We start from the raw sequence: 24,473 nt of genomic DNA on the forward strand, positions 1-24,473 counted from the left end.
ACACCCCTTGTCTCCTTGAGAATCGGGCTGTATCCTGTGCTGCTAGGTAAGCTAAGCAGGGTGGCTTGTCTCCTTTAGGCACACATTTGGCCCCCATCAGTGGCAGCTCAGGGCCATTACTAATGTATTCATCCCCACACCCTCCTTGCAGGCAGGGCAGTGCAGTTATCTCTGTTGAGCAGGTGGAAACTGAGGCACGGAGAGACTAAGTCATTTGTCCAAAGTCACACAGGGAGGGCAAACTGGTTCCAGAGCTTTAGGCTAGTGCCCTAAGCCCCATTCTTCCTCCCTTTATGGCCTGCAACAAGCTGTCCCATTCCTCCCCAGAGCTGGCTGCATTCTGCTTGAGGCTGGGATGGGTGGGAAGCACTGGCTCCCATCCTGCATTTGCTTCAAAGGAAGTGTGGTTGGGTCCCCCTTAGGAGATGCCTTCAACACACTCCACTACTTCCAGGCCGGGAGCCAAGTGACGAGCTTTGCTGCCAGGCCTCTGGCAGACGTGCCCCCGTTGTAAGTTGTCCCTCTGCCAGTCTCGGCAGGAAGCCCTGGGAGGGAGGTTGGCGACTGGATCCATGGTGGGTGGTGTGTGAAAGCCACCGGCCTATGATCACAGGGCAGAGTCCTCGCGCCAGCCTTGCTTGGCCCTGGCCTCTCGCCCCTGCCCTTCCGGCTGGAGGGGTGCTGCTCACGCCAGCCCTGTGCTTAATCCTGGTGGGAAGTGCTGCATGGATGAGCCTCTGGAGCATGTTCTTCCCACCCCCCACCCCCCATCTTACAGATGGGCACAGAGCTGGGGCAGTGACTGGGCCCAGTGGAGCTCGGCTCTCCTGGCTTCATGCCCAGCTGCTCCTGCCCTGTTTGTGGTGAGAGGAGGTGGCCGGGGCAAATGCCACAGGCTGGGGTGGTTCGCGTCCCCCTTGACCTAAGACCGTGGAGTTGCCCTCAAACCACTGTTCCTGGACCTGGCTGCCCTCTGCCTTCCCTCAGTGGTGAAGTCCAGGTGATGCCAAAGGGGGTTGTGAGTCGCATGTGGCCCTTGTACAAGTGCCTGGAGGCCTCCTGCGCACACATCCCGTCTCAGCCTGTAGTGCAGGGCTAGGTGAGCTCACAACCTCTTGGCCCACCTGGCCGGTGGGGGTGGAACTTGCATGAGTGTGGTGAAGTGGGGGCTTCTACCCAGGGGAGAAAGGGTCTCAGGGTTTTAATCTCATGAGATGCACCTGCCAGGGCTTCACCCCAAGGCCGAGCAGCCCTTTCCTGCAGAGCTGAAGCCCTGGTCAGCCTGCACCCTCTCAAACTTCCATCAGCTGCTGCTCGAAGGGGCCATAAGCTGGGCCGCCCCAGTACAATACATCACTCCCGGTTAGTTCCAGCTAGTTGAGGATAAATGCAGCTAACCAGTTGACCTGCTTCCTCTAGGGCGTATGGTGCCTGTGTCTCCCCTTTCAGGAGCAGAGAGGCTGTTCTCAGCTGAGCACCATCACTTGGTGTGTGACAGCACACGCCAGGAACGCAGGGTCAGGGCACCGTTGTTTTTCACCCCATTGGCATCTGAGCCTCAACCCTCCTCCTCCAAGCTCCCCAGGCATCTACCTGGCCAGTAACAGCAAGAAGGTCGGAGGGGTCACTTTTTGCCACCACACTGCCTAAGGCCATGGGGGTCACTGATGGAAGGGCAGGGGCCCAGTCTGACCAGTGCAGCCAGCTGCAGCCCAGTGTCCTGGCTGGGGTAGAGAGAGGATAACGAGGCTCTGACAGGACACGACTTGCTCCAAGGCAGGAGCAGAGCGAGGAACGGAGACCAGCTCTCTTGGGCTCCAGCCCAGAGCCTTGGCCATGCCTTTCCCCCCAGACCAACTTGTCTCAGGTGGGACTGGCCTTGCCTGGCTTGGAAGCAAATCCTCCCCGCAGCCCCACCTCGGCCCCTGGAACTATCCCAGGTTTCCTAGCTTGTGGTCGCCTTGCTGCAATCACTGCAGATCCCCACTGGGCTGACTCCACATACAGGAATGAAAGGGGGAAATGTTTCCAGAGCAGAGGCTGCGGGCTGGGCGTGCCTTCCATTCCCACTGCGCGGCTGTGAGCTGGCGGAGCGGCCTGGCAGCCCTGCCATCTCCTTCCCAGCAGTTGCCTTGTAATTATTAAAGAGCTTGGAAAATAACTTTTCCCCGAGTTGCCTGGGTCTGAGCCAAACGCCTCTGCCACTCTGCCCAATCTCTTCCTATTTCCGCTTCCTCCAACAGCACCTTTAGGAGGCCCTGCTGGGGTCAGGCTGAAAAGTCGGGGGGTGGGGGGGGAGCTGGAACCCCCCTTTCCCCTTGTGGAGGAGGGTGCTGTGGAAGTGGAGGTACAAAGGGAGGAAGCGATTGGCCCTGAATCCAGTGGCGGAGCTGAAAATACAGCCTGCCTCTTCCTTCTGCACTCCTCCGAGACGCCAGCCATGCATGTCCCACTGCCGCCTGGCCCTTGCTGCGGCTGCCTCGCTGAAGGCTGAGGGGGTGGCTTGGCTCATGGCTGACGCTTTCAAGGGATTATAAAACTCAACTGGTACTTTCCCATGGTTGGCGGTTTATTGCTTCCCTCTCTGGGGGAGAAATGGGGGATTCACAAGGCCCTGTGCCTGCAGTGCTTTGTACAGGTGTCCCGACCAGTCCATGGAGCAGGGCCCTGAGATCAGGCCTAGTGGTCGTAGCCATTGTTAAAGGCTGCTTCGTGGTCTAGCGAAGCAGACCTCCCAGCGGTTCCTGGGGCCCTGAGATGGGCCTGCTTTGACCCCCCCCCCACAAATCTCTCCTAGTTGATGCAGGACGTTTCCTGCCCTCAGGGCTGCCTCAGCAAGGCAGCTTGTCCAGGCCACCAAATCTGTGCAGCATTTGGACCCGGGAGGGCTGTATGGCTCAGGTTGGGCTGTGCCCCATGTGAGCCACCTGCAGGGTTGGGAAGTAGTGGATGGGGCCAGTCTCCCAGGAGCTCTGTGCCTCTTCCAGGTGGTAGCCACCAAACTCCCCCAGCACCAAGCCAGTCTTTGCAAGAGGCACCCCCAGTCAGGGCGTGGTTTGTCTTGGCTCTGGTCAGCAGAGCTGTGGGAACTGGAGGTACAGGGAGTGCTGCAGCATCCCCAGGTTTTGACAGGGGTTCTGTGGCCAGCTCCCAGCACTGGGGTCGGTCCCTGCCTGCTGCCTCTGCTGTGGCTGGCTCCATGCCTACCCCCAGCTAGGGGAGCAGATGGGGCAAGAGGGCTGGCTTTCAGCACCCGCACTCTCTTAAGTGCTCCGGCACCACCCTGGGCTATCCAGGGCCTGGTGCTGGAGTGGAGCATGGCCCATGCTTGCAAACCAGGCAGTGGTGGCTAACAAGGGCAGGGGAGACAGCTGAGTCCCCACTTCATGGCTGATAGGCACATGTGGCACCTTTTTGCATGGGGCTGGAGAGTGAGCCCAGCCCACTTCCCCTGCCAGTGGGGCTCGGCCCAGCTCCCTGCACAGCATGGTGGCCTGGTGCATGCAGGCAGGTGGTGCTGCGTTCCTACACACTCGGCCGCAATGCCACTCATGCAGGTTTGGCCCAGCCGCCCCTCAGTTGTGATGGAGGAGTGACCAACCCTGAGCGGCTCTGTGGGCCTGACGCTGGGTCAGAGGTCTCAAAGCTGGGAGTCAGGCCCAGCCGTGCCCAACTGGAGCTGCTGCCTGTGGAGTGCAGAGCCAGGGTCATTTCCCAGCTTCCGGGTTACAAACTCTACAGCTGTGTGGGGGCACAAGCGTCCCAGGGGCTTGCCAGAGTAAGGATCTCCACGCTCCCCCTTTCCCATTTGAAGACTTTACAATCAGTGAAATGTCACAGCCAAGTTCTGCGAGTCCAGAGGAAATCCGGAGGCGCTCCACATCCGGCCGGGGCAGGTGGCAGGCTGACATCACCGTCTGGGGTTTGTAGGCCATGCGCACAGTGACTGTAAGAGGGAAATGTCCTGTCCGGTTGATCAGTTCGTGGTGGAATAGCGATCGCTGGAAATAGTTTCGGTGTAATTGCTCATAGTTTTACTGTTGTCTGCATGAGCGCTCCAGTGTGAGGGCTTGTCTATGTGGGCCAGCCAGCCAAAGGGGGGGGAGCAAAATGACGTAGTGGAGGTCACCCAGCAGGTGAGTGTCAGAACTTTCTGCATCCCATTCCACCCACTCCAGCACCATCACCACTGGGCCACTGCTCATGCCTCGTTCTCCTTGCTTGCCCATTAAGGGCACGGTCCCACCAGCCCATTGCACAGGAGATGTCCAGGGCCACCAAGCAGGATGGGTTGAGGTGCTCAGGTGGGGCAGGATCAGCTCCTGCGTCATCTAGCCAGAGACTTCAGTGACTTCTCCGAGCCCGACTCGCAACCTGCTCTGCTCTTGGAACCCTGTCGAGCAGCTGTGCAGTGTGAGCATCGAACGCTCCCACCAGCCTGAACAGAGGACGCCGGGGTGAAATCCCAGCCGCGCCGCCTCCCCTTGACTGCAGTGGGGCCAGGATGTCCCGTCTGCCTCTGGTTGCCTTACACGCCCTCTTTGCCCAGGTCTCAGTGACACCAGCAGCAGCTGGGCACCAAGACCCCAACCAGCGGCTGCTCTGTGCTTGGCTGAGTTCCCCACTAGGAGGTTTCACGGCCCTCCCAGACGGGTCCAAGGTGCCAGAACAAAGCTTTGCGCCCAGCGCTTCGCTTTGTCAGGCGGCTCTCGGTTTGCTCTGGCAAGACGAGGTGTCCAGCACTGAGGGTAGCATTGCAGTGGCCTTGTGTAGTGCCTGCTGTATGTTGTCAATAATTCATCATCATCCAAGGATCTCAAAGCACCTTGACCAAATATGTCCCCCTAGCTGGAGCCTCGCTGAGGGGATAGAGCATGGACATGCCCTCAGGCAAGCTTGGTTTTACTCCCAAATCTGGTAATGACCAGCTGGTGACCTTGGGCAAGTCACTTCCCTACTGTGTGCCTCAGTTTCCCCATCTATACACTGAGGGTAGTGACATGGAGCTGGTTTACAAAGTGCTGTAAGAGATGCTGATGTAAAAGCTAGGTGCTGTATTATTATTCAGCTAAACATTTGCTGTAGGGGACACCTTTGCCCTGCCCAAGTAGCGTAAAAGAGGATCAGGTCATGTCTTCTCTGCCACCAGGTGTAAAGTGCTTTGAGATGTACTGGTGAAAAGCCCAAGTGAAGAACCTGGGAGGATTATTTTATTAATGATGCCCAGTCAGTTGAATTGCATGCGTTGCAAACAATCCCAAGGGGGGAGGCCTTGCCTGACCAGCGACTTGAACCCTAGGCTCTCAGATTAAGAGTCTGATGCGCTGCCCACAGAGTGGGGCTGTTACACACAACACATGACTATCAACACCCTCCATGTTACAGATGGGGAAACTGAGGCACGGAACAGGGACAAGTCTCCTTCAAGGTCACTCAGCAAGTCAGTCACAGAGCCAGGAATAGAAACCACATCGCAGCCCTGAGTGGGTAGAGATCAGACTCTTAATCTGAGAGCCCAGGGTTCAAGCAACTGGGAAAACTGAGGCATGTGGAAGGGGAGTGATTTGCAACTGGATCCCAGACAGAGGAAGAGCTGGGTGTGCCAACTGTGTCTCCCTCACCACACCTGGTTTCCCCATCTATTACACAAGAATAACCATTACAAACAGAGCTAAGCAGCAGGAGATTGACAGAGGAGCCTGGGATATTTTGAGGAGTTCATGCCTAGAGACAGGCTTTGCGTTAGAACTTGGGCTGGGATGTGGGTTCTATTCCTGGCTCTGTGACTGACTTGCTAAGTGACCTTGAAGGAGACTTGTCCCTGTTCTGTGCCTCAGTTTGCCCATCTGTAACATGGAGGGCTTTGATCGTCATATGTTGTGTGTATCAGCCCCAGTCATAGGGACCAGGACTCCATTATTGTGCTAACCACTGCACAGAGCCAGACCCAGACCATGCAGGGCCCATTCAGTGCATTGTCCATAAGGCCCTGTCTCTTTCTGGGTGGACATGCAGCTCACTGGGGCCTCAAGATGCCAATTGGGAGAGCTAGCTGGATTCCCTTCCCTTTCCTGTGCCCTGCTGGAGCCTCTGGTGGTTACTGGGCTGCTCCAGCTCCCCTGTACTCAGTTCATCCAAGGAGGGTTAGCTGCACTTAGAGTTTCGGGAGCTACCAGCCAGCTGAGCTCAGGAGCAATTTATTTCTAAATTCCTGAGGCAGGAGCAGGAAGCATGGGCAGGCTGTGGAGTGGCTGCCTGCGATAAGGAGCGCAGATATATTTAGCAGGCAGTAAAGCAAACCACAGAACAAGACGATGGGGAGAAACTGGCCTCTGCCCTGGGGTGTTCAGGTCACAATTTCCATGACTTTGGAAAGCCAGTTTGAGACCTTTTAAAGGGGCCAGATAGTCCAACGTGCTGAGCGCCGCTCGCTCCTGTTGACATCAGTCAGGGTACTGGCACCTCAGCACCCAAGGGGCAGAAGGGGTTAGGGTGCTGGCCTTTGAACTCTGGTTTCCTGTACCATTTGCTGCTCTGCCACAGTCTCCTCATGTGACCCTGAGCAAGTCCCTTAGCTGTTCTGTGCCTCAGTTTCCCCACCTGAACCCTAGGGGGTAATAGCCCTGCCCCATGTGTGGGAGCTGAGGAGCAGGCTAAATCCATTCCAGTGCTGACATAGCAGCAAGTGGGGCCCAGTAAGTAGCTGAAAGAGCAAGCACACGCCCGGGCAAATGGAGGGGTAAAAAGCACTTAGGCACCGAACAGAATTTACAAGTGCCCCAAAGTTAGTTGGGTGCTTAACTGTGGTGCCTCTGGAAAGGAGCTGGGCACGTTGCACATCCACTAGGCACCTTAGTCCCTGACTGTGGCTGTGAGTCTGGATTCTGTGCACACAGAGAGGATGCCAGAGAACAGGGAGGCAGGCAGCGGAGGAGGTGGGGAGTTACAGGGCAAACCTGCTCCATGCTCACCCTGCCCCAGTGGCTCTTGTCCTGAGTGACTGGGCCCTGCTCCTGCTCTTATGACCGGGCACAGGGTGGGATTGCAGCCACGCTAGGCTTGGCCTGTTCACGCCTCTGTGGCAAAGTTCATGAAGCCAGAGTGAGTTTGGGGGGGGGGATTCTCAAATCGGGAGGGAGCCTGGAGCATTCGGGCCCCTCCCCCGGGCAGTTAGTGATGGAACATCTTGGGGCCAGCGTATCGGACTGACACACACGCCCACTGTGTGCCTCAGTTTCCCCACTTGTAACGTGGGGAGGAAAAATGTGTTTGCAAACTGACCAGTCAAAGCCCAGCAGTTTTGATGGTTGCATGAGGCTTGCAGATGAGCCAGTGGAGGAATGGTAAATGGTAATGACAGGTGCAGTTTGTTGGCTTAAGGATATTTGCTTTCTCGTGCGGGGTTGGCAAGCTCTGTTAACAGTTTCTAAAGCTTTAACTCTTCTGAAGTGTCTCTGCTGTCATTAAATAATTGTTTGCTCCCTGCCCTACCCCCACAACTATGAACATTTAAATAGATATAAACCTCAAAAGAGGTTTAAAAATTAATCTGGATAGTAGCTGTTGAAATACATCTCTATATAAATTCTGCCAAGTCTCAAGATACTCATCCCTGGGATAGTATCATCTTTTCTGTGCATTTTGACAGCACCTGCCAGCCCCAGGGACTGCTCAGGACCCCGTGGTGGAAGGTGCTGGACAAGACGCAGAAGAAAATGACAGTCCCTGCCCCAAAGAGTTCACAGTCTTCACCTGAGGCCTCTACAATGGTTGCCACAAAGTTTACACTCCCAAGAGCCCATTTGATCACCTAGGAGAGGAGTCCCCAACCCCCAGCAGCAGGTGAGCTGATTTTCATCAGTGCTTGAGGTGAGAACTTGTCCCCACCCCACCTCCCCACACAGAGCTGGGAGCTTGCTCAAAGCCAGGCTGCCTGGAGATTAACAGAAGACCAGCTAATGCCACCAACCACCGTCTGAATGGCAAAGCTCTTCAACTTTATTTATTCACGAAGCTGTTGTCAGTTGGACTTTTAGTGACTTTGAAAAGTGTCACCAGCACTCGGACTGTCCATAGAGGTCAAAAGGTCCCATTTCAGCCCTCCACCTGGGAAGGGTTGCTGAGCGCTGCTCTAGTGTTTCTCAAACGGGGGCCTCCAATGCAAAAAGGGGTTGCGAGGCTGCCCTGTGGGAGCGAGGGGGGCACTGTATGACCACACTTATTTCTGTACCATCTTCACGGCTGGGTGGCTGGAAAGTGGCAGCTGCTGGCCACTCACTGAGCTCTGAAGGCAGCACCGCTGTGAGGGTGGCAGGGTGTGGGGCGTGGGGGGAAGCAGCAAAGCCTGGAGTATTTCACAGAGGATCCCAGCTAGAAGCTTTTCAGAACTCCTGATCTGGTCTGATGCCTGCAGAGCAGAAGCCCAAAATCCCCCATTTCCCTCTGCACAACCACTCACTCACCTTTTATCCAAACAGCCTTTCCACAAGTGTGGATTGGACTCTCGCATGAGCAGCAGAGCCTTGGGACACAGGAGTTAAATGAGCTCCGTGTGCTTCTGCATTTGTTCAGGGCCTGGTGCAATAGGGGCCCCAGGCCACAAGCAGGGCTCTGACTGTACTACCACACTACAAACAACAGCCATCATTCCTTGGCCTAGCGATGGCACTCGATGCAAACACTGCTGTGTGTGTGCATGGGGGAAAGTTGATTTTACCAACATTTACCATAATAACAAAACAACCCCAAATCCCTCCCAACTGAAATGTGCTGGGAGGCACCCGTGCGAAGCAAACGCTATGGAGTTTGCACGCTAGTGTGCAGTAGCACATGTTGTATAACGGGGCTCCTGTATGAGCCAAGTGGGACACACGCGCACACACACAAAACGTGTCTGTGCAGAGTCTTTCGTCTCAGCTGATTGGTCTCTTGGGCTTGTTGCTTTGTAAGTTGATCTGGGCCGGAAACTTCGTTGTTTGGGGTATTTTCTTAGCCATTTAGGAAACTGTGTATGCTGCAGGGCGGGGCTGCTCACGTCAAGTGGGTGACTCAGCTTCGCTCAGCTCCCTCAGCCTGGCAGTATATTAGAGGCTCGGAAGGGAAGGAAAGAGACATCAGCTCCCTGGAGGAAGCTCAGGCACACACTCAGCAGGGCTGCACCGAGAGGGCCGTGTCGTGAGCTGACTTCACCTCGCAGCGATGAGAGCTCCCACCTTGCTGCTCGTGCCTCTGTTGTGTCTGGCCAGAGCTGCTCCGCCAGGTGAGTGCTGGCTGCCCTAAGGCCTGGCTGTCTTGGGAATGGAGCTGGGAAGTCCTGTTTAGACCCTGCCTGGCTGCCTGTGGCTCTAACCAGGGGGTCGTGTTGTGCTTGCTGCCATAGCAGCTGGTGCTGCCGTGGCAGTCGTGCTGCAAGCTGGGGCAGGGGGCTAGAGCGTGGGAGTGGGGACATGTGGGATCTGTCCCTCCTCTCTGGCAAATCACGTGGACTCGGATTCCCTCTCCCAGCCTTCCTGTCTCTTAATTAGACTGGGAGCTGGGCAAGGCAGGGGCCGTCTTGCGCTGTGTCTGAGCACAACAGGGCCCTGATCCTGATAGGAGCTGAGGGTGGCTGAGACAATAACCACATTGCTAAGGGGCATGTGGGGTCTCCCACTAACGGCCTCTGCTTTAAGGGAAGACTCCCCCAGTTCCTACCATCCAGGCAGCATGCGTCTGATTTCCTGTCCGCTCGGCGCTTCCCAAGCTGCCGAGTCCAGTAGAAAACTGCCAGTTACCAACCTGTCGCCCCTTTGCTACAGGGCTGCTGCAGTCGACGGGGACAGCTGCACCTTCTGTGCCTTAAGTCAGACCCGGTGATTTCTGGGAGGGGGACTGGCTGGCTTTGCCGAGAGGTCACCTGTTCCAATCCAGCCTGGGCTGGTAGGGGACGAAAGTCTGTTGCTGTTTGGTCAGTCACAGCCTGTTCCTTAGACAGTTCCCTTCCTTGGGACCCTCGCAGAGATGCAGCTCTGATGGCCCTGGAGAAAGAACCTCCCTCTGCTCCATGGAGACGGGATCCCTCTGGGAGAGGCCGCACAGAGGGCTGGAAATCAGCCCTGCTGCAAGGCTTACTCTGTGATTAAGTCATCAGCCACTTGGTCCCTGGCCCCTTTCTAGAGAGTGAGGCAGAGGAATCCTGTGCTCATTATTCCAGGGCAGTCCTCCCCTGCTGGCCCACGTGGGGGGTGGTTGGCTCCTGCCCCGTGGGATCCTGGTGATACTGGTCCCATTTCCATGGAGATGTCACCTAGCAACAACAGAAACACAGGCAGTCTTGTTGGGCTGCATTGTCCATCACCAGGACATGTGGAGCAGACAGCAGAGGCCTCCTCACCCTGGGACGTCCTAGCAAGGGTGGCACCCAGAGTGACAAGACTGGGAGGCCCAGAATGAGACTCCCCGCAAGGGGTCGGCTTTCTGAGGTGCATGTGGCATGCCTGGTCCCTGCTCCCCAGGGCCAGGAGCCACCCCGAAAAGTTAGACCTGGGGGAATTCTGCCCTGCCTCACTGCCCACCCACACCCCTCTTCTCACCACCCTCTGCAGCTCCAGGAGCCAGACTTGTGCTCATGCTGATTCAGCCAGCAAGCTTAAAAAGGGAGCACAACTTAGGCAGCCAGTAGCTGCCATCGACAGGTGCCTGGCTTCCCAGGGGGTCTTGCTTGGGGTACCAGCCCCTCCCTCAGCAGTGAGCAGTGCTCACCACCTTGGGCAATCCAAGGGACTGGCCCCTTGACATGGAAATTGTGACCTGGACGCCCCAGGGCTATTTTCTCCCCCTTCTGCAGTTTGTTTTATTGCCTGCTAAATACATCTGCGCTCCTTATCTCAGGCAGCGGTGCCAGGACCTGCCCACGCTTCCTGCTCCCGCCTCAGGAATTTCAGAAATAAATTGCTTACAGCTGGGCTGGCTGGTAGCTCCCCAAAATATGAATGCAAAAGAATTCCCTGCTGGAGGAATGGAGTGCAGGAAAACTGAGGCAGGCCAGTAACAGCCAGAGGCTCCAGCACTGCTGGCCTACAGAGCACAGGGAAGGGAAAGGAATCTAGCTAGCTTGCCCAGGATTGGCATCTAGAGGCCCCAACATGCTAGGTGCTGCACGTCTGCCCAGAGAGAGACAGGGCCTCATCAGAGATGCACTGACCTGTCCCCAGGTGCTTCTGTGTACAATGCCTACATAACAATGAGTTCCTGGACACTTAGGCATGGTTTCTTTATCCCCCCCTCCCCCCGTGTTAAAGATGGGGAAACTGAGGCACGGTCGGGAAGTGACTTTCCTCAGGTCATGCAACAAGCCAGTGACAGACCCAAGAATAGACCCGAGGAGTCCTGGCTCTGTCGACAGGGAGTTAGAAGAGGGGTAATTGCTGCTCCTGGGTTGAATCCCTAGTCCATCCCAGCACTGACGTACTGAACTATGGATAATTGTTTTTAAAAAATCTCATGCTCCAGGGTGTGAAGTGATCACTGGTGGGGCCAGGAAGGCAGCCGCAGCTGGGCCTGTGCATTGTGGTAGCACTGCTGGCCCCTGGCAAGGTCAGGATCCCACGGTGGGTGAACTGGCATTGTGGTTCCCATGTCACCTGTGCTCATGTTCTGTACCAAGTGGACCAGTTACAAAGTCTGTAGCTTCCAGGTGTGCTTCGTGCAGAGTCATAGGTTATACGGGCCCATCTCTCTAGGTTCTTGCTTGGAGCCCCTCATTGTGGTGTCTGTTTACCGGGTCAGCAGAATTTATCATTAGAAACCAGCAAGGGGCTGGGGGGGAGTTGATTTCATCCCGCCTGAAAAGTTTCATAATCCCTGGCCATGAATGTTACATGTGTTACCGGCCTGAGCATCAAGGCTGGGAGTATGGAGAGTGTTCCAGCATGTGCGAGGTTAAGAGAAATAGAAGCAATGGGATAAAATTCAGGCTGACTAACCAGAGGGTCTCCAAGCAGTGAGCGCTCTAGCTGGGGGAGCCCATTGCTTGGGTTATTTTAAAATGGGTGGGACTGAGCCCCAGAGACTATTAGAGAAGCAATCCTGCATGTGCCACTGTACATTACAGAACAGGTTGAATCCCTCTAGCCTGGCACACTCTTGTCCGGCAATATCTGTGATCCAGCATGATTCTAGTTAGCTGGATGAACATTTGCCATGGGTGTGGCCAAGTTTCCCACAATCCCATGAAGTTTGTTTACAGCCACCAGTCCTGGCTCTCAGCATTCTGCGCTGCTATTTAGCTGTAAATGTCTTCTAAGAGCCCAGTAAGCAGTGGAAGTGTTGGTAGTGCTGCTAGACAATATTGACCTCCCACAATGGGGCAAATTTTCTCATTTGGCAGTGGTCAGGTCCGAAGAGTGCTGGACTAGAGAGGCTCAACCTGTAGTTGAATGCAGGGCTCCGTTGTGCTGGGTGTAGACCAGACACACATACAAACAACTCTAATGGGCCCCGGTGTGACTAGACAAAGGGTGGGTGAAAGGACAGGTTATTCTGCCCATTTTACAGATGATAATATTAATCCTTAGCTCTTACAGCTATTTCTCATGAGCAGATCTTCAAGTGCTTTGCAAAGGAGGGCAGTGTCATCACCCCAACACACATGGGGGAACTGAGGCATGTGAAGTAACTTGCCCAAGGTCACCCAGTAGGTCAGTGGCAGAGCTGGTATAGACTGTAGGTCTCTTGACTCTTTGTTCAATGTTCTATTCATTATGCCAAACTTATTGCCTGAAAAGGAGAAAATGAAGCATACAGCAATCACATGCTTTGCTTAAGGCCACATGGGAAGTCAGTGGCAGCCCTAAGAACTGAATCCAGGGTTCCTGAGTCCCTGTGCAGTGCTCCAACTGCAAGGCATTTTCCCTTGCTAGCTGCTGTGACTATCCAGGACTCCCCCATGCCAGTCTCTCTCCTCCGCACAGCAGGGCTCAGCTCTCTGCACAGCCTCTGCTTCTGCTCTTCCCTGGTTTCCGCCTGTGTCAGGCCAAGAGTCCATCTTGTTAATTGCAGTTTTGGCTTTAGGGTCCTAAGGAAGACACTCCCCCAAGCTTTGTATTCGATCCTGGTTTCTTACACAAAAGCCCTTTGGCATTGTTTGCTTTTGGGCAAGTTCTGGCTGTACCTTTTGCCTAGCTGAGAAGTTTCCAGTCGAATCTGTCTGACTTTTCCAAAGGCGTGCGCACCGCCACTTGAAATTCATTAGGGGTCTGCAAACGAGCAAAGGTTGCAAACTGCCGGCCTCGCTGATTCTCCTGCGGCTCTCGCCTCAGGTTCTGCTCCTGGATCCTTGGACTTTGAGGGCCTGCAGGTCTGTGGTGCCTTCAAGATTGGCCCTAAATTCAGAAAATTCCAACAGTCCAAGGCCAGAAGGGACCATTGTGGTCAGCTGATCTGACCTGGAGTATTGCACAGGCCAGAGAATGTCCCTGTTTTGATCCCTGTGATTTGTATTTGACTAAAGCATCTCGCAGACTGGCAGGGCTGCCTGTGGATCAGGCTCTTTGCTCTGTTGACTCTCTCATTGCTTTCCGATCTCTGCACCAGCTTGGAGGTAAAAACCTGCAGCTGCACAGAGCTGTAGGATCACTTTCTGGTGGGTCCTGGGGATCAGTCCCCGGTCATGACTATCACCGAGGCCCTTGAAGCAGCCCTTGTGCCTGTGCTTAACTTGTGCAAGGAGCCTCACTGGATTCCTTGTGCCACTGGGTTCAGCGGGGGACTCAGTCAGGGTGCAGGCAGGATTCTCCACCTTTGGCGAAGGGGCTGACCACAGAGGAATCTTTCCAAAGCCCTTGGTTAGCAGTTCCCCTCCCATCAGCCTCCTGTTTCTGGGCCTCCCTTGTCTTCTGTGAACCCCGTTTCTCCAGCTTTGGCTGATCCTAGCCAGGAACTCCTGGGGAGAGGGAGGATCTAGGCCTCCTGTATCTTTAAGACAAAGGGGAAGGGCAGGGAGCCAGCAGCTCAGGTTTGCAATGGGTGGCTCAGTGCAGGTTTTAACACAGATCTGTGAGCTCCTTATCCCCATTGGACACTTGGGTTGGTTGCAAGAGCCCAAGAGCTGCTCCCTGTCCCCCTGTGCACCAGGAGGGTGTTTACTGTTCCCAGCGCAGGCGGGAAGAGGGTTTGGCGATATTTGCTCTGGGATTGGGAGATGGTCATTGTTGGCAAAGTGCAGAGCATCTTTCTTGTGAGAGCTGCAGTCCCTGGGGGCACGGCGTAGCAAGGCCCAGCAGATCAGACCTGTTTGTTTGCAGAGACGGGCGTGCTTAGGTCTGTTATTACAATAACTCCTCTAGGCTCCTGCTGAGGTTAGGGCCGCTCTGGGCGCTGCACAGCCCCGGAGCGGGAAGATGCAATCTCAGTTGACAACTGGGGAGAGGCAGAACAGAGCCAGGACACGACCTGCCTCAAACCTTGGTACTGCCTTGGGGCAGGGGGCTGGACTCAGTGCCTTTTCAAGTCCTTTCTGGCCCTGCGTGACTTTGCTGCAGGGGAGCGGCAGAGCCAGGGGTCCAGAACCCAGATCTCAAGGTTGTAGCCCACTTACCCATTGGGACGTGCTGCCGCCAGCCTATTGGTTCCTTGCTGGCTACAGCTCTGCTCTGTTAGCAACTGACTGGCAGTAGGTGAGCGGTTGCATAGAGGAGGTTTTACTTCACGGGCTCCATCTCCCAGGCGGAATGCTCACGCCCTGGGTGTGAAACCTGCCAGGCGAAGACACTTGCTCATTGTGAGGAAATTAGTCACAGAAGAAGAATCTGCCCTGAGATTTTCCCATGCTGGGTAGATCGGCAGCAGGTGCTGTGACCGGGAAATGCCTCTCACAGCCGGTACCGACGCGGTCCCTTCTAGCCAGGCCGCAGCTGGGAAAGTGAGCCCCTGGCATTGCGTGCCGTGGTAATTGGCAAGCCAAGCGTCGCATTGGAAACCTGGGAAAGAAAAGCAGAAGCGGCTCTGGGAACGCATCAGCCTTGTGCTCAGAGCAGCTGGGAGGCTCAGATTCCATCCACTGTGCGCATGACAGCTGACTGCTCCCCCCACCCATCTGCATCCCAGTTTCCCCAAGGGAGCTTTCACCATCGCCAACCACAAGTGTGTGGAAATCATGAGTCAGAAAATGCTTCAGCTCTAGAGCAAAGTGGCGTGTGACATGCTGCCAGTAGCACTTCGCCTGACCCGAGATGCAGGGAACCGGGCCTCTGCGTTCTGCCCCACTGGGGAGGAGCTGCCCTATTGCTCTGGGATTTCTGCTGCCCTCTTGCTGCTGGGGGCAAAGGGGGAACATCCCCTGGGGGCAGATTGTCCCATCACTGCCTCCTGCCGGGCTGCTGGTGGGGAGCACAGCTGTCATCTGCTCCAGGCTAGGCAGCATCTCTCCTCTAATCGCTTCCCTGCCTTGGCAGAGGCCTGGGGTGTCGGCGGGACCCTCCCCCCGCCGCAGGCTGCCCTCCGGCAGACCCCGAGGGTAGTGGGAGTCCCTGGTGAAATGTGCTGCCCTGTGTGATGCAGGAAATCAGTCAGGATGACTGGATGGTCCTTCATGACAGTGCGCTCGGGGCTGAGGCTGGGCGGCCCCCCGCCTCTCCGTCCTCTTCCTCCTGCTGCAGCTGCACCAGGCAGAGTAAGACCAAGCTGTCGCTGCAAGCAGCTGTCCCCCCCATGCACTGCCCCGGCCCTGACCCCGCTGGCACACGGGCAGCCTCAGTGGCACAGCGCAGACAGCTGCCGGGTGCAGATGCTGATGTAGCAAACCACAGGCTTCTGCTATTGCAGCCCTGGGCTCCCCAGACACAGCTCTGCCCCTGCCCGGCTCCCAACCCACAGCCCCCCTTATCCCAGCCCCAGGATCCCCACACACAGCTCTGCCCCTGCCCCCGGCTCCCGACCCACAGCCCCCCCCTTATCCCAGCCCTGGGCTCCCTGTGCACAGCTGTGCCCCTGCCCAGCCTCCGACTCACAGCCCCCCCTTATCCCAGCCCCGGGCTCCCCACACACAGCTCTGCCCACTGCTGGCCCAGCCTGCGGGGCTCCCCAGGTGTGAATTGGGGTAAATGGGTGGTGTGCGGATTAACCTGTGTCCAATGCAGACCTGGTTAAAGCTTCCCGTAATGGGGGTATCTCCCCTTCCTCTAACTGTGCTAATTGTCAGCCCCTCTTCGGTCATAGGCACTGAGGGTACATAACTGGGGCCAGGCCCAGAGCTGGGTGTGCAGGAGGGCTGTCACTCACTCAGAGGTGCCCCAGGGTTGTGCAACTGCACAGCCAGAGAGCAAGCGTGAAAAAACTGTTTGCAAGGAGGTAGCGTTGTGCATTCAAAGCCCTTAATGGAAACAGTCCTGACAACTATCAGGGTGACAGGTCAGGTCTGGGAGTCTGATCACAAATGTCCCAGTTGTTGGTGTTTTCCATAAAGCCCCAGCTCCCGGAGTCCTGGGATTATGAGAGTCTCTGCTTTTTCAAAAAAGAGAGTTTTTAAGCCTGGCAGTTGGCAGAGAGGCAGGAAAACGCCATCCCAGCAACTAAAACCAAGCCCATCTCGTGCAGCATTCGCATGGGGCAGTGGTGATCGCCAAGTTCCCAGGCTCCTAAGCACGTACCCCCCAGAGCAGGAGCCCTTGCTAAGTCTCGTGATTTCCCAGCCAGGCACCTGCTCACAGTGTTGTTTCTCTTCCTCTCCCAGGTACCCAGGAGAAGCTGCTCCCGCCAGCGGCTGAGGACTTGATGCAGACCAGAGTGAGCCCGCAGCTGCCCTTTTTAGTGGAGCAAAGTGAGTGGGCGCAGGCCCTTGCAGTTCCTCGGCCCTCGTGGTGGGGAGGAGGTGCAGGCCCCGGCTGGGGATCTTGGGCAGCGGGAGGAGGAGGAGAATGGGCTGGAGCAGCAGGAACAGGTAGTGGAGCAAGGTGAGTGGAGCACACCTACTCGTGCTCCTGCTCCCCCACGGATAAGCTGGGGCCCTGGCTCTGTGCAAAGGGGAGGGGGGCTGGGATCTGGCCATGTTCACCTGCTCCTTGGGCTCACTCCCCTGCTGTGTCGGGGAAACAGGTCCAGTCTTCACTGCCCCGGCACTGGCACTGCTTCCCCACGGTCAGAGAACACGCACGGTTCAGGGGTGCCAGAGCCGGAGCAGCATCCCAACGCGGCTGAGACCTGCCCTCCAGTGGTCCCTGCGCACTTGGGCAGCGCCCAGCAGAGATTCAGCTGCTGCCCAGCTGGCTAGCAGAGCGCCCACGGCTGGCAGCGTGTTTCTATGGGTGGTGCACATCCCTGCTGTGCATAGCAAAACTTATTCTGCCCATGGATGGAAAAATTCACAGGACCTCTGCTGCCACCCTCCCATCGCAGGGTGCACCCGAGCGCCCGGCCCCCCCTCTGGGGTGCAGTCAGCAGCTGTCAGCCAGTGGGGCAGGGCAGGGATGGGATTTAGGGAGGCTGCTTTGGCCAAGAGCCCAAGGGGGCCCCTGCCATGCAGGAGCTGCAGGGACGGGGTTGTATGGAATGGGGAGGGGGGCAGACGTGCCCTCATCCGAGCTTAGCTCAGGAGAACAAAGCTGCAGCAACAGCACGAACTGGGAATGGGTCAGGCTGACCGGACCCCGGAGGCAGGGCTGGGCCTTCCATGATTGCAGCAGGCTCGTGAACTCTCTCCCCCCTCTGCTGTAGGTCCTCTTGACCCCATCCTGGTCCATGGGGAGCCTCAGGCCGGGGTGACGATGCAGCGCCCCAGAACCAGGGGCCCTGGCATCACCCCATGCAGCGGTGGACCCTCCTGCAGGGTTCAGCTCTGGGGTCACAAGCTGGACGATTTCCCCCCGGGCCGCCCCAGCGCCAGCAACATGGACAGCATCTGCCAGGAGGGGAGGCAAAAGGCATCGTATGGCTCCTGGAACCTGCCCCAGACAGGCTTTTCCCATCTCAAGCGCCAGGGCGATGCCCTCAACTCCCTGGAGGCCGGCCTGGAGCAGTGCTGCCAGCAGGCCAAGAGGCTGAGCTGCGCCGAGAGAGTGGTGAGTCCCTGCGCAGGGCTCTGGGGAAGCCACAGGGTTTGCACAGTGCCCGGCTGAGCGCGGGGGTGGGGAGCTGTGTCCATATCCCATAGGCCAAATAGACAAAGAGCAGGAGGGGAAACTGAGGCACATTACAGGCTGGATGCGGCCAGAGCCAGGAACTAAACCCAGCTCTCCTGAGTCACAGCTGGTTGCTCTAACCACGAGGTTGCACTGCCCTTCTCCCAAGGAAGCAGATCACCAGGGTGGGGGCAGAGATGGCTCAGGACATGGCCCCGGGGGCCCTAGGGGCTGGGGCTCTGCAGTCATTCACGGGTCTGGTGCTGGGGCCTGGGGCGAGTGACCTGTGTCCCCATGGTGAGCAGAACACAAGAACTAAGGGACTCCCTGGGCTACGCCAGGGGCCATTCAGCCCTCACTCTCCGGGCCACAGCTGCCAGCCAGGGGCTGGTGGTGTCAGCTGGGAGCCAGCCAAAGACCCAGCAAACAAAGCCAGCCAGCCCCCCAGAGGGCCCAGCGCTCCTGGCCCGGAGCTGAGGTGGGCCGCCCCGCGAGGGTGCCATGTTGTGGATTGGGTGGGGGGGTTCCAGCTGTGGGGAGAGGTCGGGGTCCCACTGACAGCCTCCCTCCCGCAGTGGAAGGATGTCCTGCAGCAGTTCTGTGCTGACGAGTTTGCTGTGAAGACCAAGCACTACCACTGCTGCAAGCGGGCCGGCACCAACCGGGAGCAGTGCTTCACCAGCGAGGCCCCCAACCCCGACTACCGCCCCAAGGCCGGCAGCACCGTGGGCCCCACCGCCTGCTCCGACCCCGCGCGCTGCACACCCCCCCAGCCCGGCGCCAAGCTGTGGACCCCGCTGCCCGAGATCACCTTCCCGCCTGGTGAGCCCACGCAGAGCAACATCAAGAACATCTGCCAGCTGCGCAAGTTCCGGTCCACCTACCTGCCCTCCGCCGTCCCCACCACAGGCTACGGCTGGTTCCAGCGCCAGGCCCACACCATCAGCCGCCTGGAAAACGACTTCAAGAAGTGCTGCAAGAGCGAGAGCGTCAACTGCGCTCATGCCGCGGTGAGGGGGGCTCTGGCCGGGGGGGGGAGCCAATCCCACGGGGCTGTCAGCTGGGGAGGAGGAGCTGCCCGTTGCCCAGGTGACCAATCCGCCCAGCTGCTCTGCGTTCCGCCCTGCGGAGCGACGGGATGGGTTACGTTAGGTTCTTTCCCGTTTTACAGCGAATGCAGGCGTTTCTGCGCAGGCAGCAGCAGGAGTGATGTGGGGTCTGGGCTGGCTGCAGCTCCTCCCCGGCTGTCTGAATGCTGGGCGGAAATCGGACCCAGGCACTGAATAAACAGGCCCTGGGAATTTTCAGCATCTTTCGGTCACACCTGGAGGTCCCTGACTTAAGCTCTGTGCCCCACAGTGCCAGGCTCTCCCCAGCCCCGGAGAAGGCCCTGCCCCAAGAGTCCAGCCACCCGGCTAGACAATGGCAGGGTTATTATCTGAGCCCCAGCTGGGGAAGTGAGGGGCCCTGGCTGACCCACGAGGGCAGTGGAAGAGCTGAGAGTAGAGCTCCCAGGTCCCGCGTCCCACGCCACCCTCGCGCCCTCTGCTCATGGTGTCTCTCGCTCTCCGCAGTGGGAGAAGGGCCTGATGCAGTTCTGCAAGCAGGAGCTGGCGGTGAAGACCATGCCCCACCAGTGCTGCAAGCTGGCCGAAGGCAAGGCCCGCACCAGTTGTTTCTCCAGCCAAGCCCCGCACCCAGCCTACGACAGGGAGATCCAGACGGTCAGCCTGGGGGAGGTCACCCCGGAGCTGCTGGACATGCTGTGCGGGGAAATCAAGCTCTTCTCCAAACAGTGAGTCTCACCCCCTGAAATTGATGGGCCCTGCCCGGGAATTAGCCCCCCAGTAAAATGCAGAGATTTGAAACACAGTGGACTTGCGTAAGCTCATAAGTGGAGCCAGGATCAGTGCAGAGAAGCCCAGAGTTGTCCTGAGCTCTCAGTTCTCCTGCTTCCTTTCCAGAGCCCAGGAGTCCTGACTCCAACCCTGCCCCCACCCCACCTCTTACCACTACACTCTGCTCCCTTGTGCCACTGGGAATGGAACCCAGGAGTCCTGACTCCCAGCCCATCACCTCGCTCTACCCACTAGACCCCACTTCTTCAGGCAAGGCTTGTTAGGACTGCTGCCACGTGTAATGACCCTGCCGGCCAGTGGCCTCTGGATGGATAAGGAGGCCTGGGAAGGAGGCGAGCCCAGAGCCCTGGTAATTAGGGAATTGGCTGTCCAGCTGCTGCCCCGGCTCTTGGCCTGGCCTGTTGCAGAGGGTTATCCACTGGGTTAGTGAGGTGGCAGCGCCACCTTCTGGCTGTCGAGAGAGGTACAAATTCCCTCCGGAGAGGATTCGCTCCCTTTGCTTTGATGCCAAAGGAGCTGCTGCCCGTTTCCACCACCTGCTTTGCTCTCACAGCCGCACGGCCTAATGCAGAAGTGGGCCAGGCAGAGCCCTCCTGCCATACAAGCCAGGGGCTCGCTGGAAGAGCCTAGTCAGGTGCCAGGAAACCCGGGACCTCTCTCCAGCACATTAACCCCAGTGTAACATGCTGATCTGGCTCAGTAGCATGTTACACACGCTCCCCATTCCCTGAGCCGGGGGGTGAATGACACCCCTGGGATGTAGTGAGGTGGAGAATCTTGTTCATGTCTCAGCCACAGGTGGCCCTCGGTCACCACAGGCAAATCACTCCAACTCTCGGGGTCACATCTTCAGATGGGCTAAAGCTGAAGCTTGTGGCATATCACTGAAGTCCCCTCGGCGCTTTACAGACAGTGTGTGCTGGGTTCACACACCTGCCACCAGAATGCAGCCACCTCTGGGGAGGAAGGTGGCAGCTGTTTAACAGCACACAGCGTGGTGACCCTGCAGTTTACAACAGGCAATGCGTAAGAATGCAACATCCATGACCCCACCAGGAGAATTTTAGGCAGGGAGCAGAACATAATTCAGTGAGTGAGAATTTATCCTGAGCGCTGTGACCAGCGCCTCAGCTGAATTCTCCATGCCTGATCCCTGAGCGTTTCGAGTCTCCACCACAAGTGGGCACCTCTGGCAGCGCAGCGCCCTCTAGTGCACTGTGCTGGGTGTGTTCCAGCACTAACGCAACAGGCTGCTCAGCCTGAGCTGGGAGCTCCAGCCAAGGTGTGATTCACCTGGGGACAAACACTCTCTTCCTGCTTCTAGGAAGCCAGTCCCAGACTTGATCCAGAGCCTGACGGAGTCTTGCTGCAGCCTCCAGGGTGAGGAGAGGACCCAGTGCGCAGAGACGGAGGTGAGGGCAAACGGAGGAGCCCTGCTCAGGACAAGGGCAGATAACCGCATGTCCTACTTGGCCTTGCTGCCTGGGGCGGAGACGGGGAGGCTGTTGCAGTGGCCTGGTCTGTGCCTCAAGGCCCTGGGTTCAATTCCTCTGCTGTTGGACTCTTGGTGCAGCCTACGGGAGGTCGCTGTCCTATGGCTTAGCCTGCGCTAGGAAGTTCACTCGATTGCTGATATGCACTTCTAGCTGTGGCAGTTCGTAGCTAGAATTGACTTACCCGCAATCGACTTACCTGGACATCCTCACTTACGGCTCCCAATACCGAGTACAGGACTCGACTGCTGACCCCCAGAGTTCGATTTCACGCCTCGCTACCAGGCGCACCAAATCGAACTCGGGAAGATTGACCCAGCCAGGTAATGTGGTGTAGACGTACCCCATGGCTCCCTGCACCCTATCTATACAGCGGGTGAGCTGCCCTGCCTCCCTGTGGGACTGGGAGGGTAAATACCAACAGGTGCTCAGGTACCAGGCTGCTGGGAGCCAAGCAAGGGCCTCTGCTACAGCCAGGGTTAGTCGTGCTCAGAGGTGGGAAAAGTACCCAGAAAGTTACATGAGTAAAAGGGCAGCTGCTTTCACTTTTGGGTACTTGAGTACAAGCACGCGCACACCTTTGCATGCTTTTACTCAAGTAATTTCCCAGGGAGTCAGAGGTGACTTGTACTTAAGTACATCTTCCCCCCCGCCCCAGCTGTGCTTTTACTCAAGCACCTTTTTGGGTACTTTTCCCACCTCTGGTCGTGGGAGGCCCAGAACCCTTGTTATGCAGGATTTGCTCACCTGGGGACAATTTGGCAGGTGTTGTCCTTGCTCCAGCAAGGTCCTGGCCCTGGCCGGCTGAGGGCTGCTCTCCTGCTGGAGCCCCCCTTGGCATAGCTCTGTCTCTGAGGGGTGAGCAAAATCCTCCCCCCGAGGCACAGCTGCGCAGACGGTGCCAGCCGCAGCCTCTCAGGCAGGTGCATTAGTAATCACAGCCTCAGCCATCGGCCTGGGTTCCTTAACGGCTACCACAGCTGTGCTGTGGGAGCCGTTTGTGTAGACAGAGCTATGGCTGGCGCACACGGTGTGAAACCTGCCTGTAGCGGTGGCTGCCGGACAGATTCGCCCCCCTGGGTCGCTTCTGCTCAGCCAACCAAGGCTGTAATGAGAGCAGCCAGCTGCAGACCGGCACTTGTGTGGTTTGAGTTGGCTTAGATGAACACCGTGCCCGGCCTCCTGAGCGATCTAACACCCCAGGGCACTGCATGGGGCACTGCCCTCATGTTACCAAGAGCCTGTACCCTCTGCCAGGGCCTCCCACACGCCAGCTCTAAGTGTTCAGGGCCTAGCCAGGTGACACTGCTTTGCCTGGCACTAGTATGGGCTTGGCAGGAGCTTCACCCTGGCAGAGCAAAGCAGCCACCTTCTCTCCAGATGGTAACTCCTGGCTTTGAGCCCCAGCTCTCCCATCTGCACCCGCTCTGCTGCTGGGGGTAGAACCCAGGAGCCCTGATCCCCCAGGCCCTGGGGTAACTGACTTGCTGCGTGTCCCAGGCCTGGAATCTAACCGCCTCCCCCGCCCGTTGCTCTCTGCAGAAAGCCCGTTCCATCACCGCCCTGTGCAGCGTGCGGAAGGACAACTGGAAGGACAAGGCAAGGTGCTGCTCCCAGGCAGCGGAGGAGGACAGAGCCCACTGCTTCAACGGCAGCTACCTGGACGGCGTGTCCCTGGCCAGCATGGGGCAGGTCGCCAGCAGGCCAGATCCGGCCGTGTAAGGACAGAAGGAACATGAACTCTCTCCCCCGTGCTCGCCTGTCTCCTTGAGCCGCCGCCGCCGCCTCTGCCCTGCCCTAGCAGGTTCCCATGTGGCCGAGTGAACCAGCCGGCCCTGCCTTTCCCACCCTTGGCACTGGAAGAACGGGAGCTGCCATGAAGAGACGCTTGAAGGATTCTGCCAGCGTTTGGCTCCCTTTGAGCTCCGGGTCTCGGCTCCAGCTGGCTTCTCCGATCTCGAGGCAGCCAGCCCAAAGCTTCCTTCTCCACACTCCAGTCTCCTTTCCTTGGGGGAGCTGGGGGTGTGGCAACATATTCCTGTGTCCTGTCCCACCCCCAGCCCCATATCTTCCCATATTGCTGCGGCCTGCAGCCCTCGCTTCTGCAGCGGTGGTGCAAATGGCATTCGCCCCAGGGCGGTCCCCTCGCGGGCGTGGGAGAACAAGGCAGGTCTGCGATGCGAGCTGAGTGGGTGCCTGTTTGGCCTCCCCTACTGGCCAGCTTGTAGGCAGAAAGATGCAGCTGGCAGGCAGCCAGCGGGGAGCGTGATAGAGTGGCTGGATTCAGCCCTGGCTGGGATCTCTGGGTTCCTTCCTGGAGCTGCTTCCAAGCCGGGTATCCCCGGGGAGCCACAGTTTGTGTGGATCCAGCATGTCGGTCTCCTGGGCAAGCCGGGGACTAGCTTTGTACCAGCTGAGGTGGGCCAGGATCAGGGAGTAGACAGGCAGCTGGCCCTGTAGCCTCTGCCCCAGGACAGTGCAGCCAGGGGGTGGTCACTTCGTCCTTGCTCCAACCTGCCAGCCCTGGGGGAACCCTCCCCCTGCTCTGTGCAGGAGGGGCCCTGCTCAGCATCTTCTGCCAGCGCACAAACCGGCTTTGGGGGCCCACAGTGCAGCGGATTCCCCGTCTCTGGCGCTCCATGGCTCTGTAGCATCCCTTGCAGTGTGCACGCGCCTTACCCCAGGGACTGCGCCGACTCTTCTCTGCCCACGCAATGGGCTCCTGGGAGATTCCTAATAAACCGTTTTGATGAATACTCTGGACTCTCTCCCATCTGTTCCCAGCCACCCTCTGGATTCCCGCTCTAGCTCCCTGCTCGTGTCCCTGGCGGCAGGGGCAGGGCCGGGGCCCGCAGCCACACGTGCCTTAGCGCTCTGCTCCAGGAAGTTTTCCCTGGTGGTTTTGCCCCGGGGGCCTGGCCCTTGGAGTTGAATCTGCTACAGGAGACCCCTTGCCCTGCTGCGAGCCTGCCGCCAGCTGTGCCGGAGAGGAGAACCGTCCCGCGTTCTAATCCCGCGTTGGCTGCCTC

At 57.8% G+C, this 24,473-nt stretch overlaps 1 protein-coding gene across 1 annotated transcript; it reads left to right on the top strand.

Moving 5' to 3' along the window:
- The first annotated feature begins 9,090 nt into the window (after positions 1-9,090).
- ECM1 (extracellular matrix protein 1) lies at positions 9,091-24,198 on the top strand. Its single transcript, XM_074980817.1, has 7 exons — positions 9,091-9,259; positions 16,709-16,795; positions 17,689-18,032; positions 18,668-19,102; positions 19,667-19,887; positions 21,276-21,363; positions 22,987-24,198. Exons 1-7 carry the CDS (start codon positions 9,199-9,201, stop codon positions 23,164-23,166), a joined length of 1,416 nt encoding a protein of 471 aa, XP_074836918.1. The 5' UTR covers positions 9,091-9,198; the 3' UTR covers positions 23,167-24,198.
- Positions 24,199-24,473: the final 275 nt, after the last annotated feature.

The sequence above is a fragment of the Carettochelys insculpta genome, chromosome 30, assembly GCF_033958435.1.
Source record: "Carettochelys insculpta isolate YL-2023 chromosome 30, ASM3395843v1, whole genome shotgun sequence".
In the NCBI taxonomy this organism is placed as follows: Eukaryota; Metazoa; Chordata; order Testudines; family Carettochelyidae; genus Carettochelys; species Carettochelys insculpta.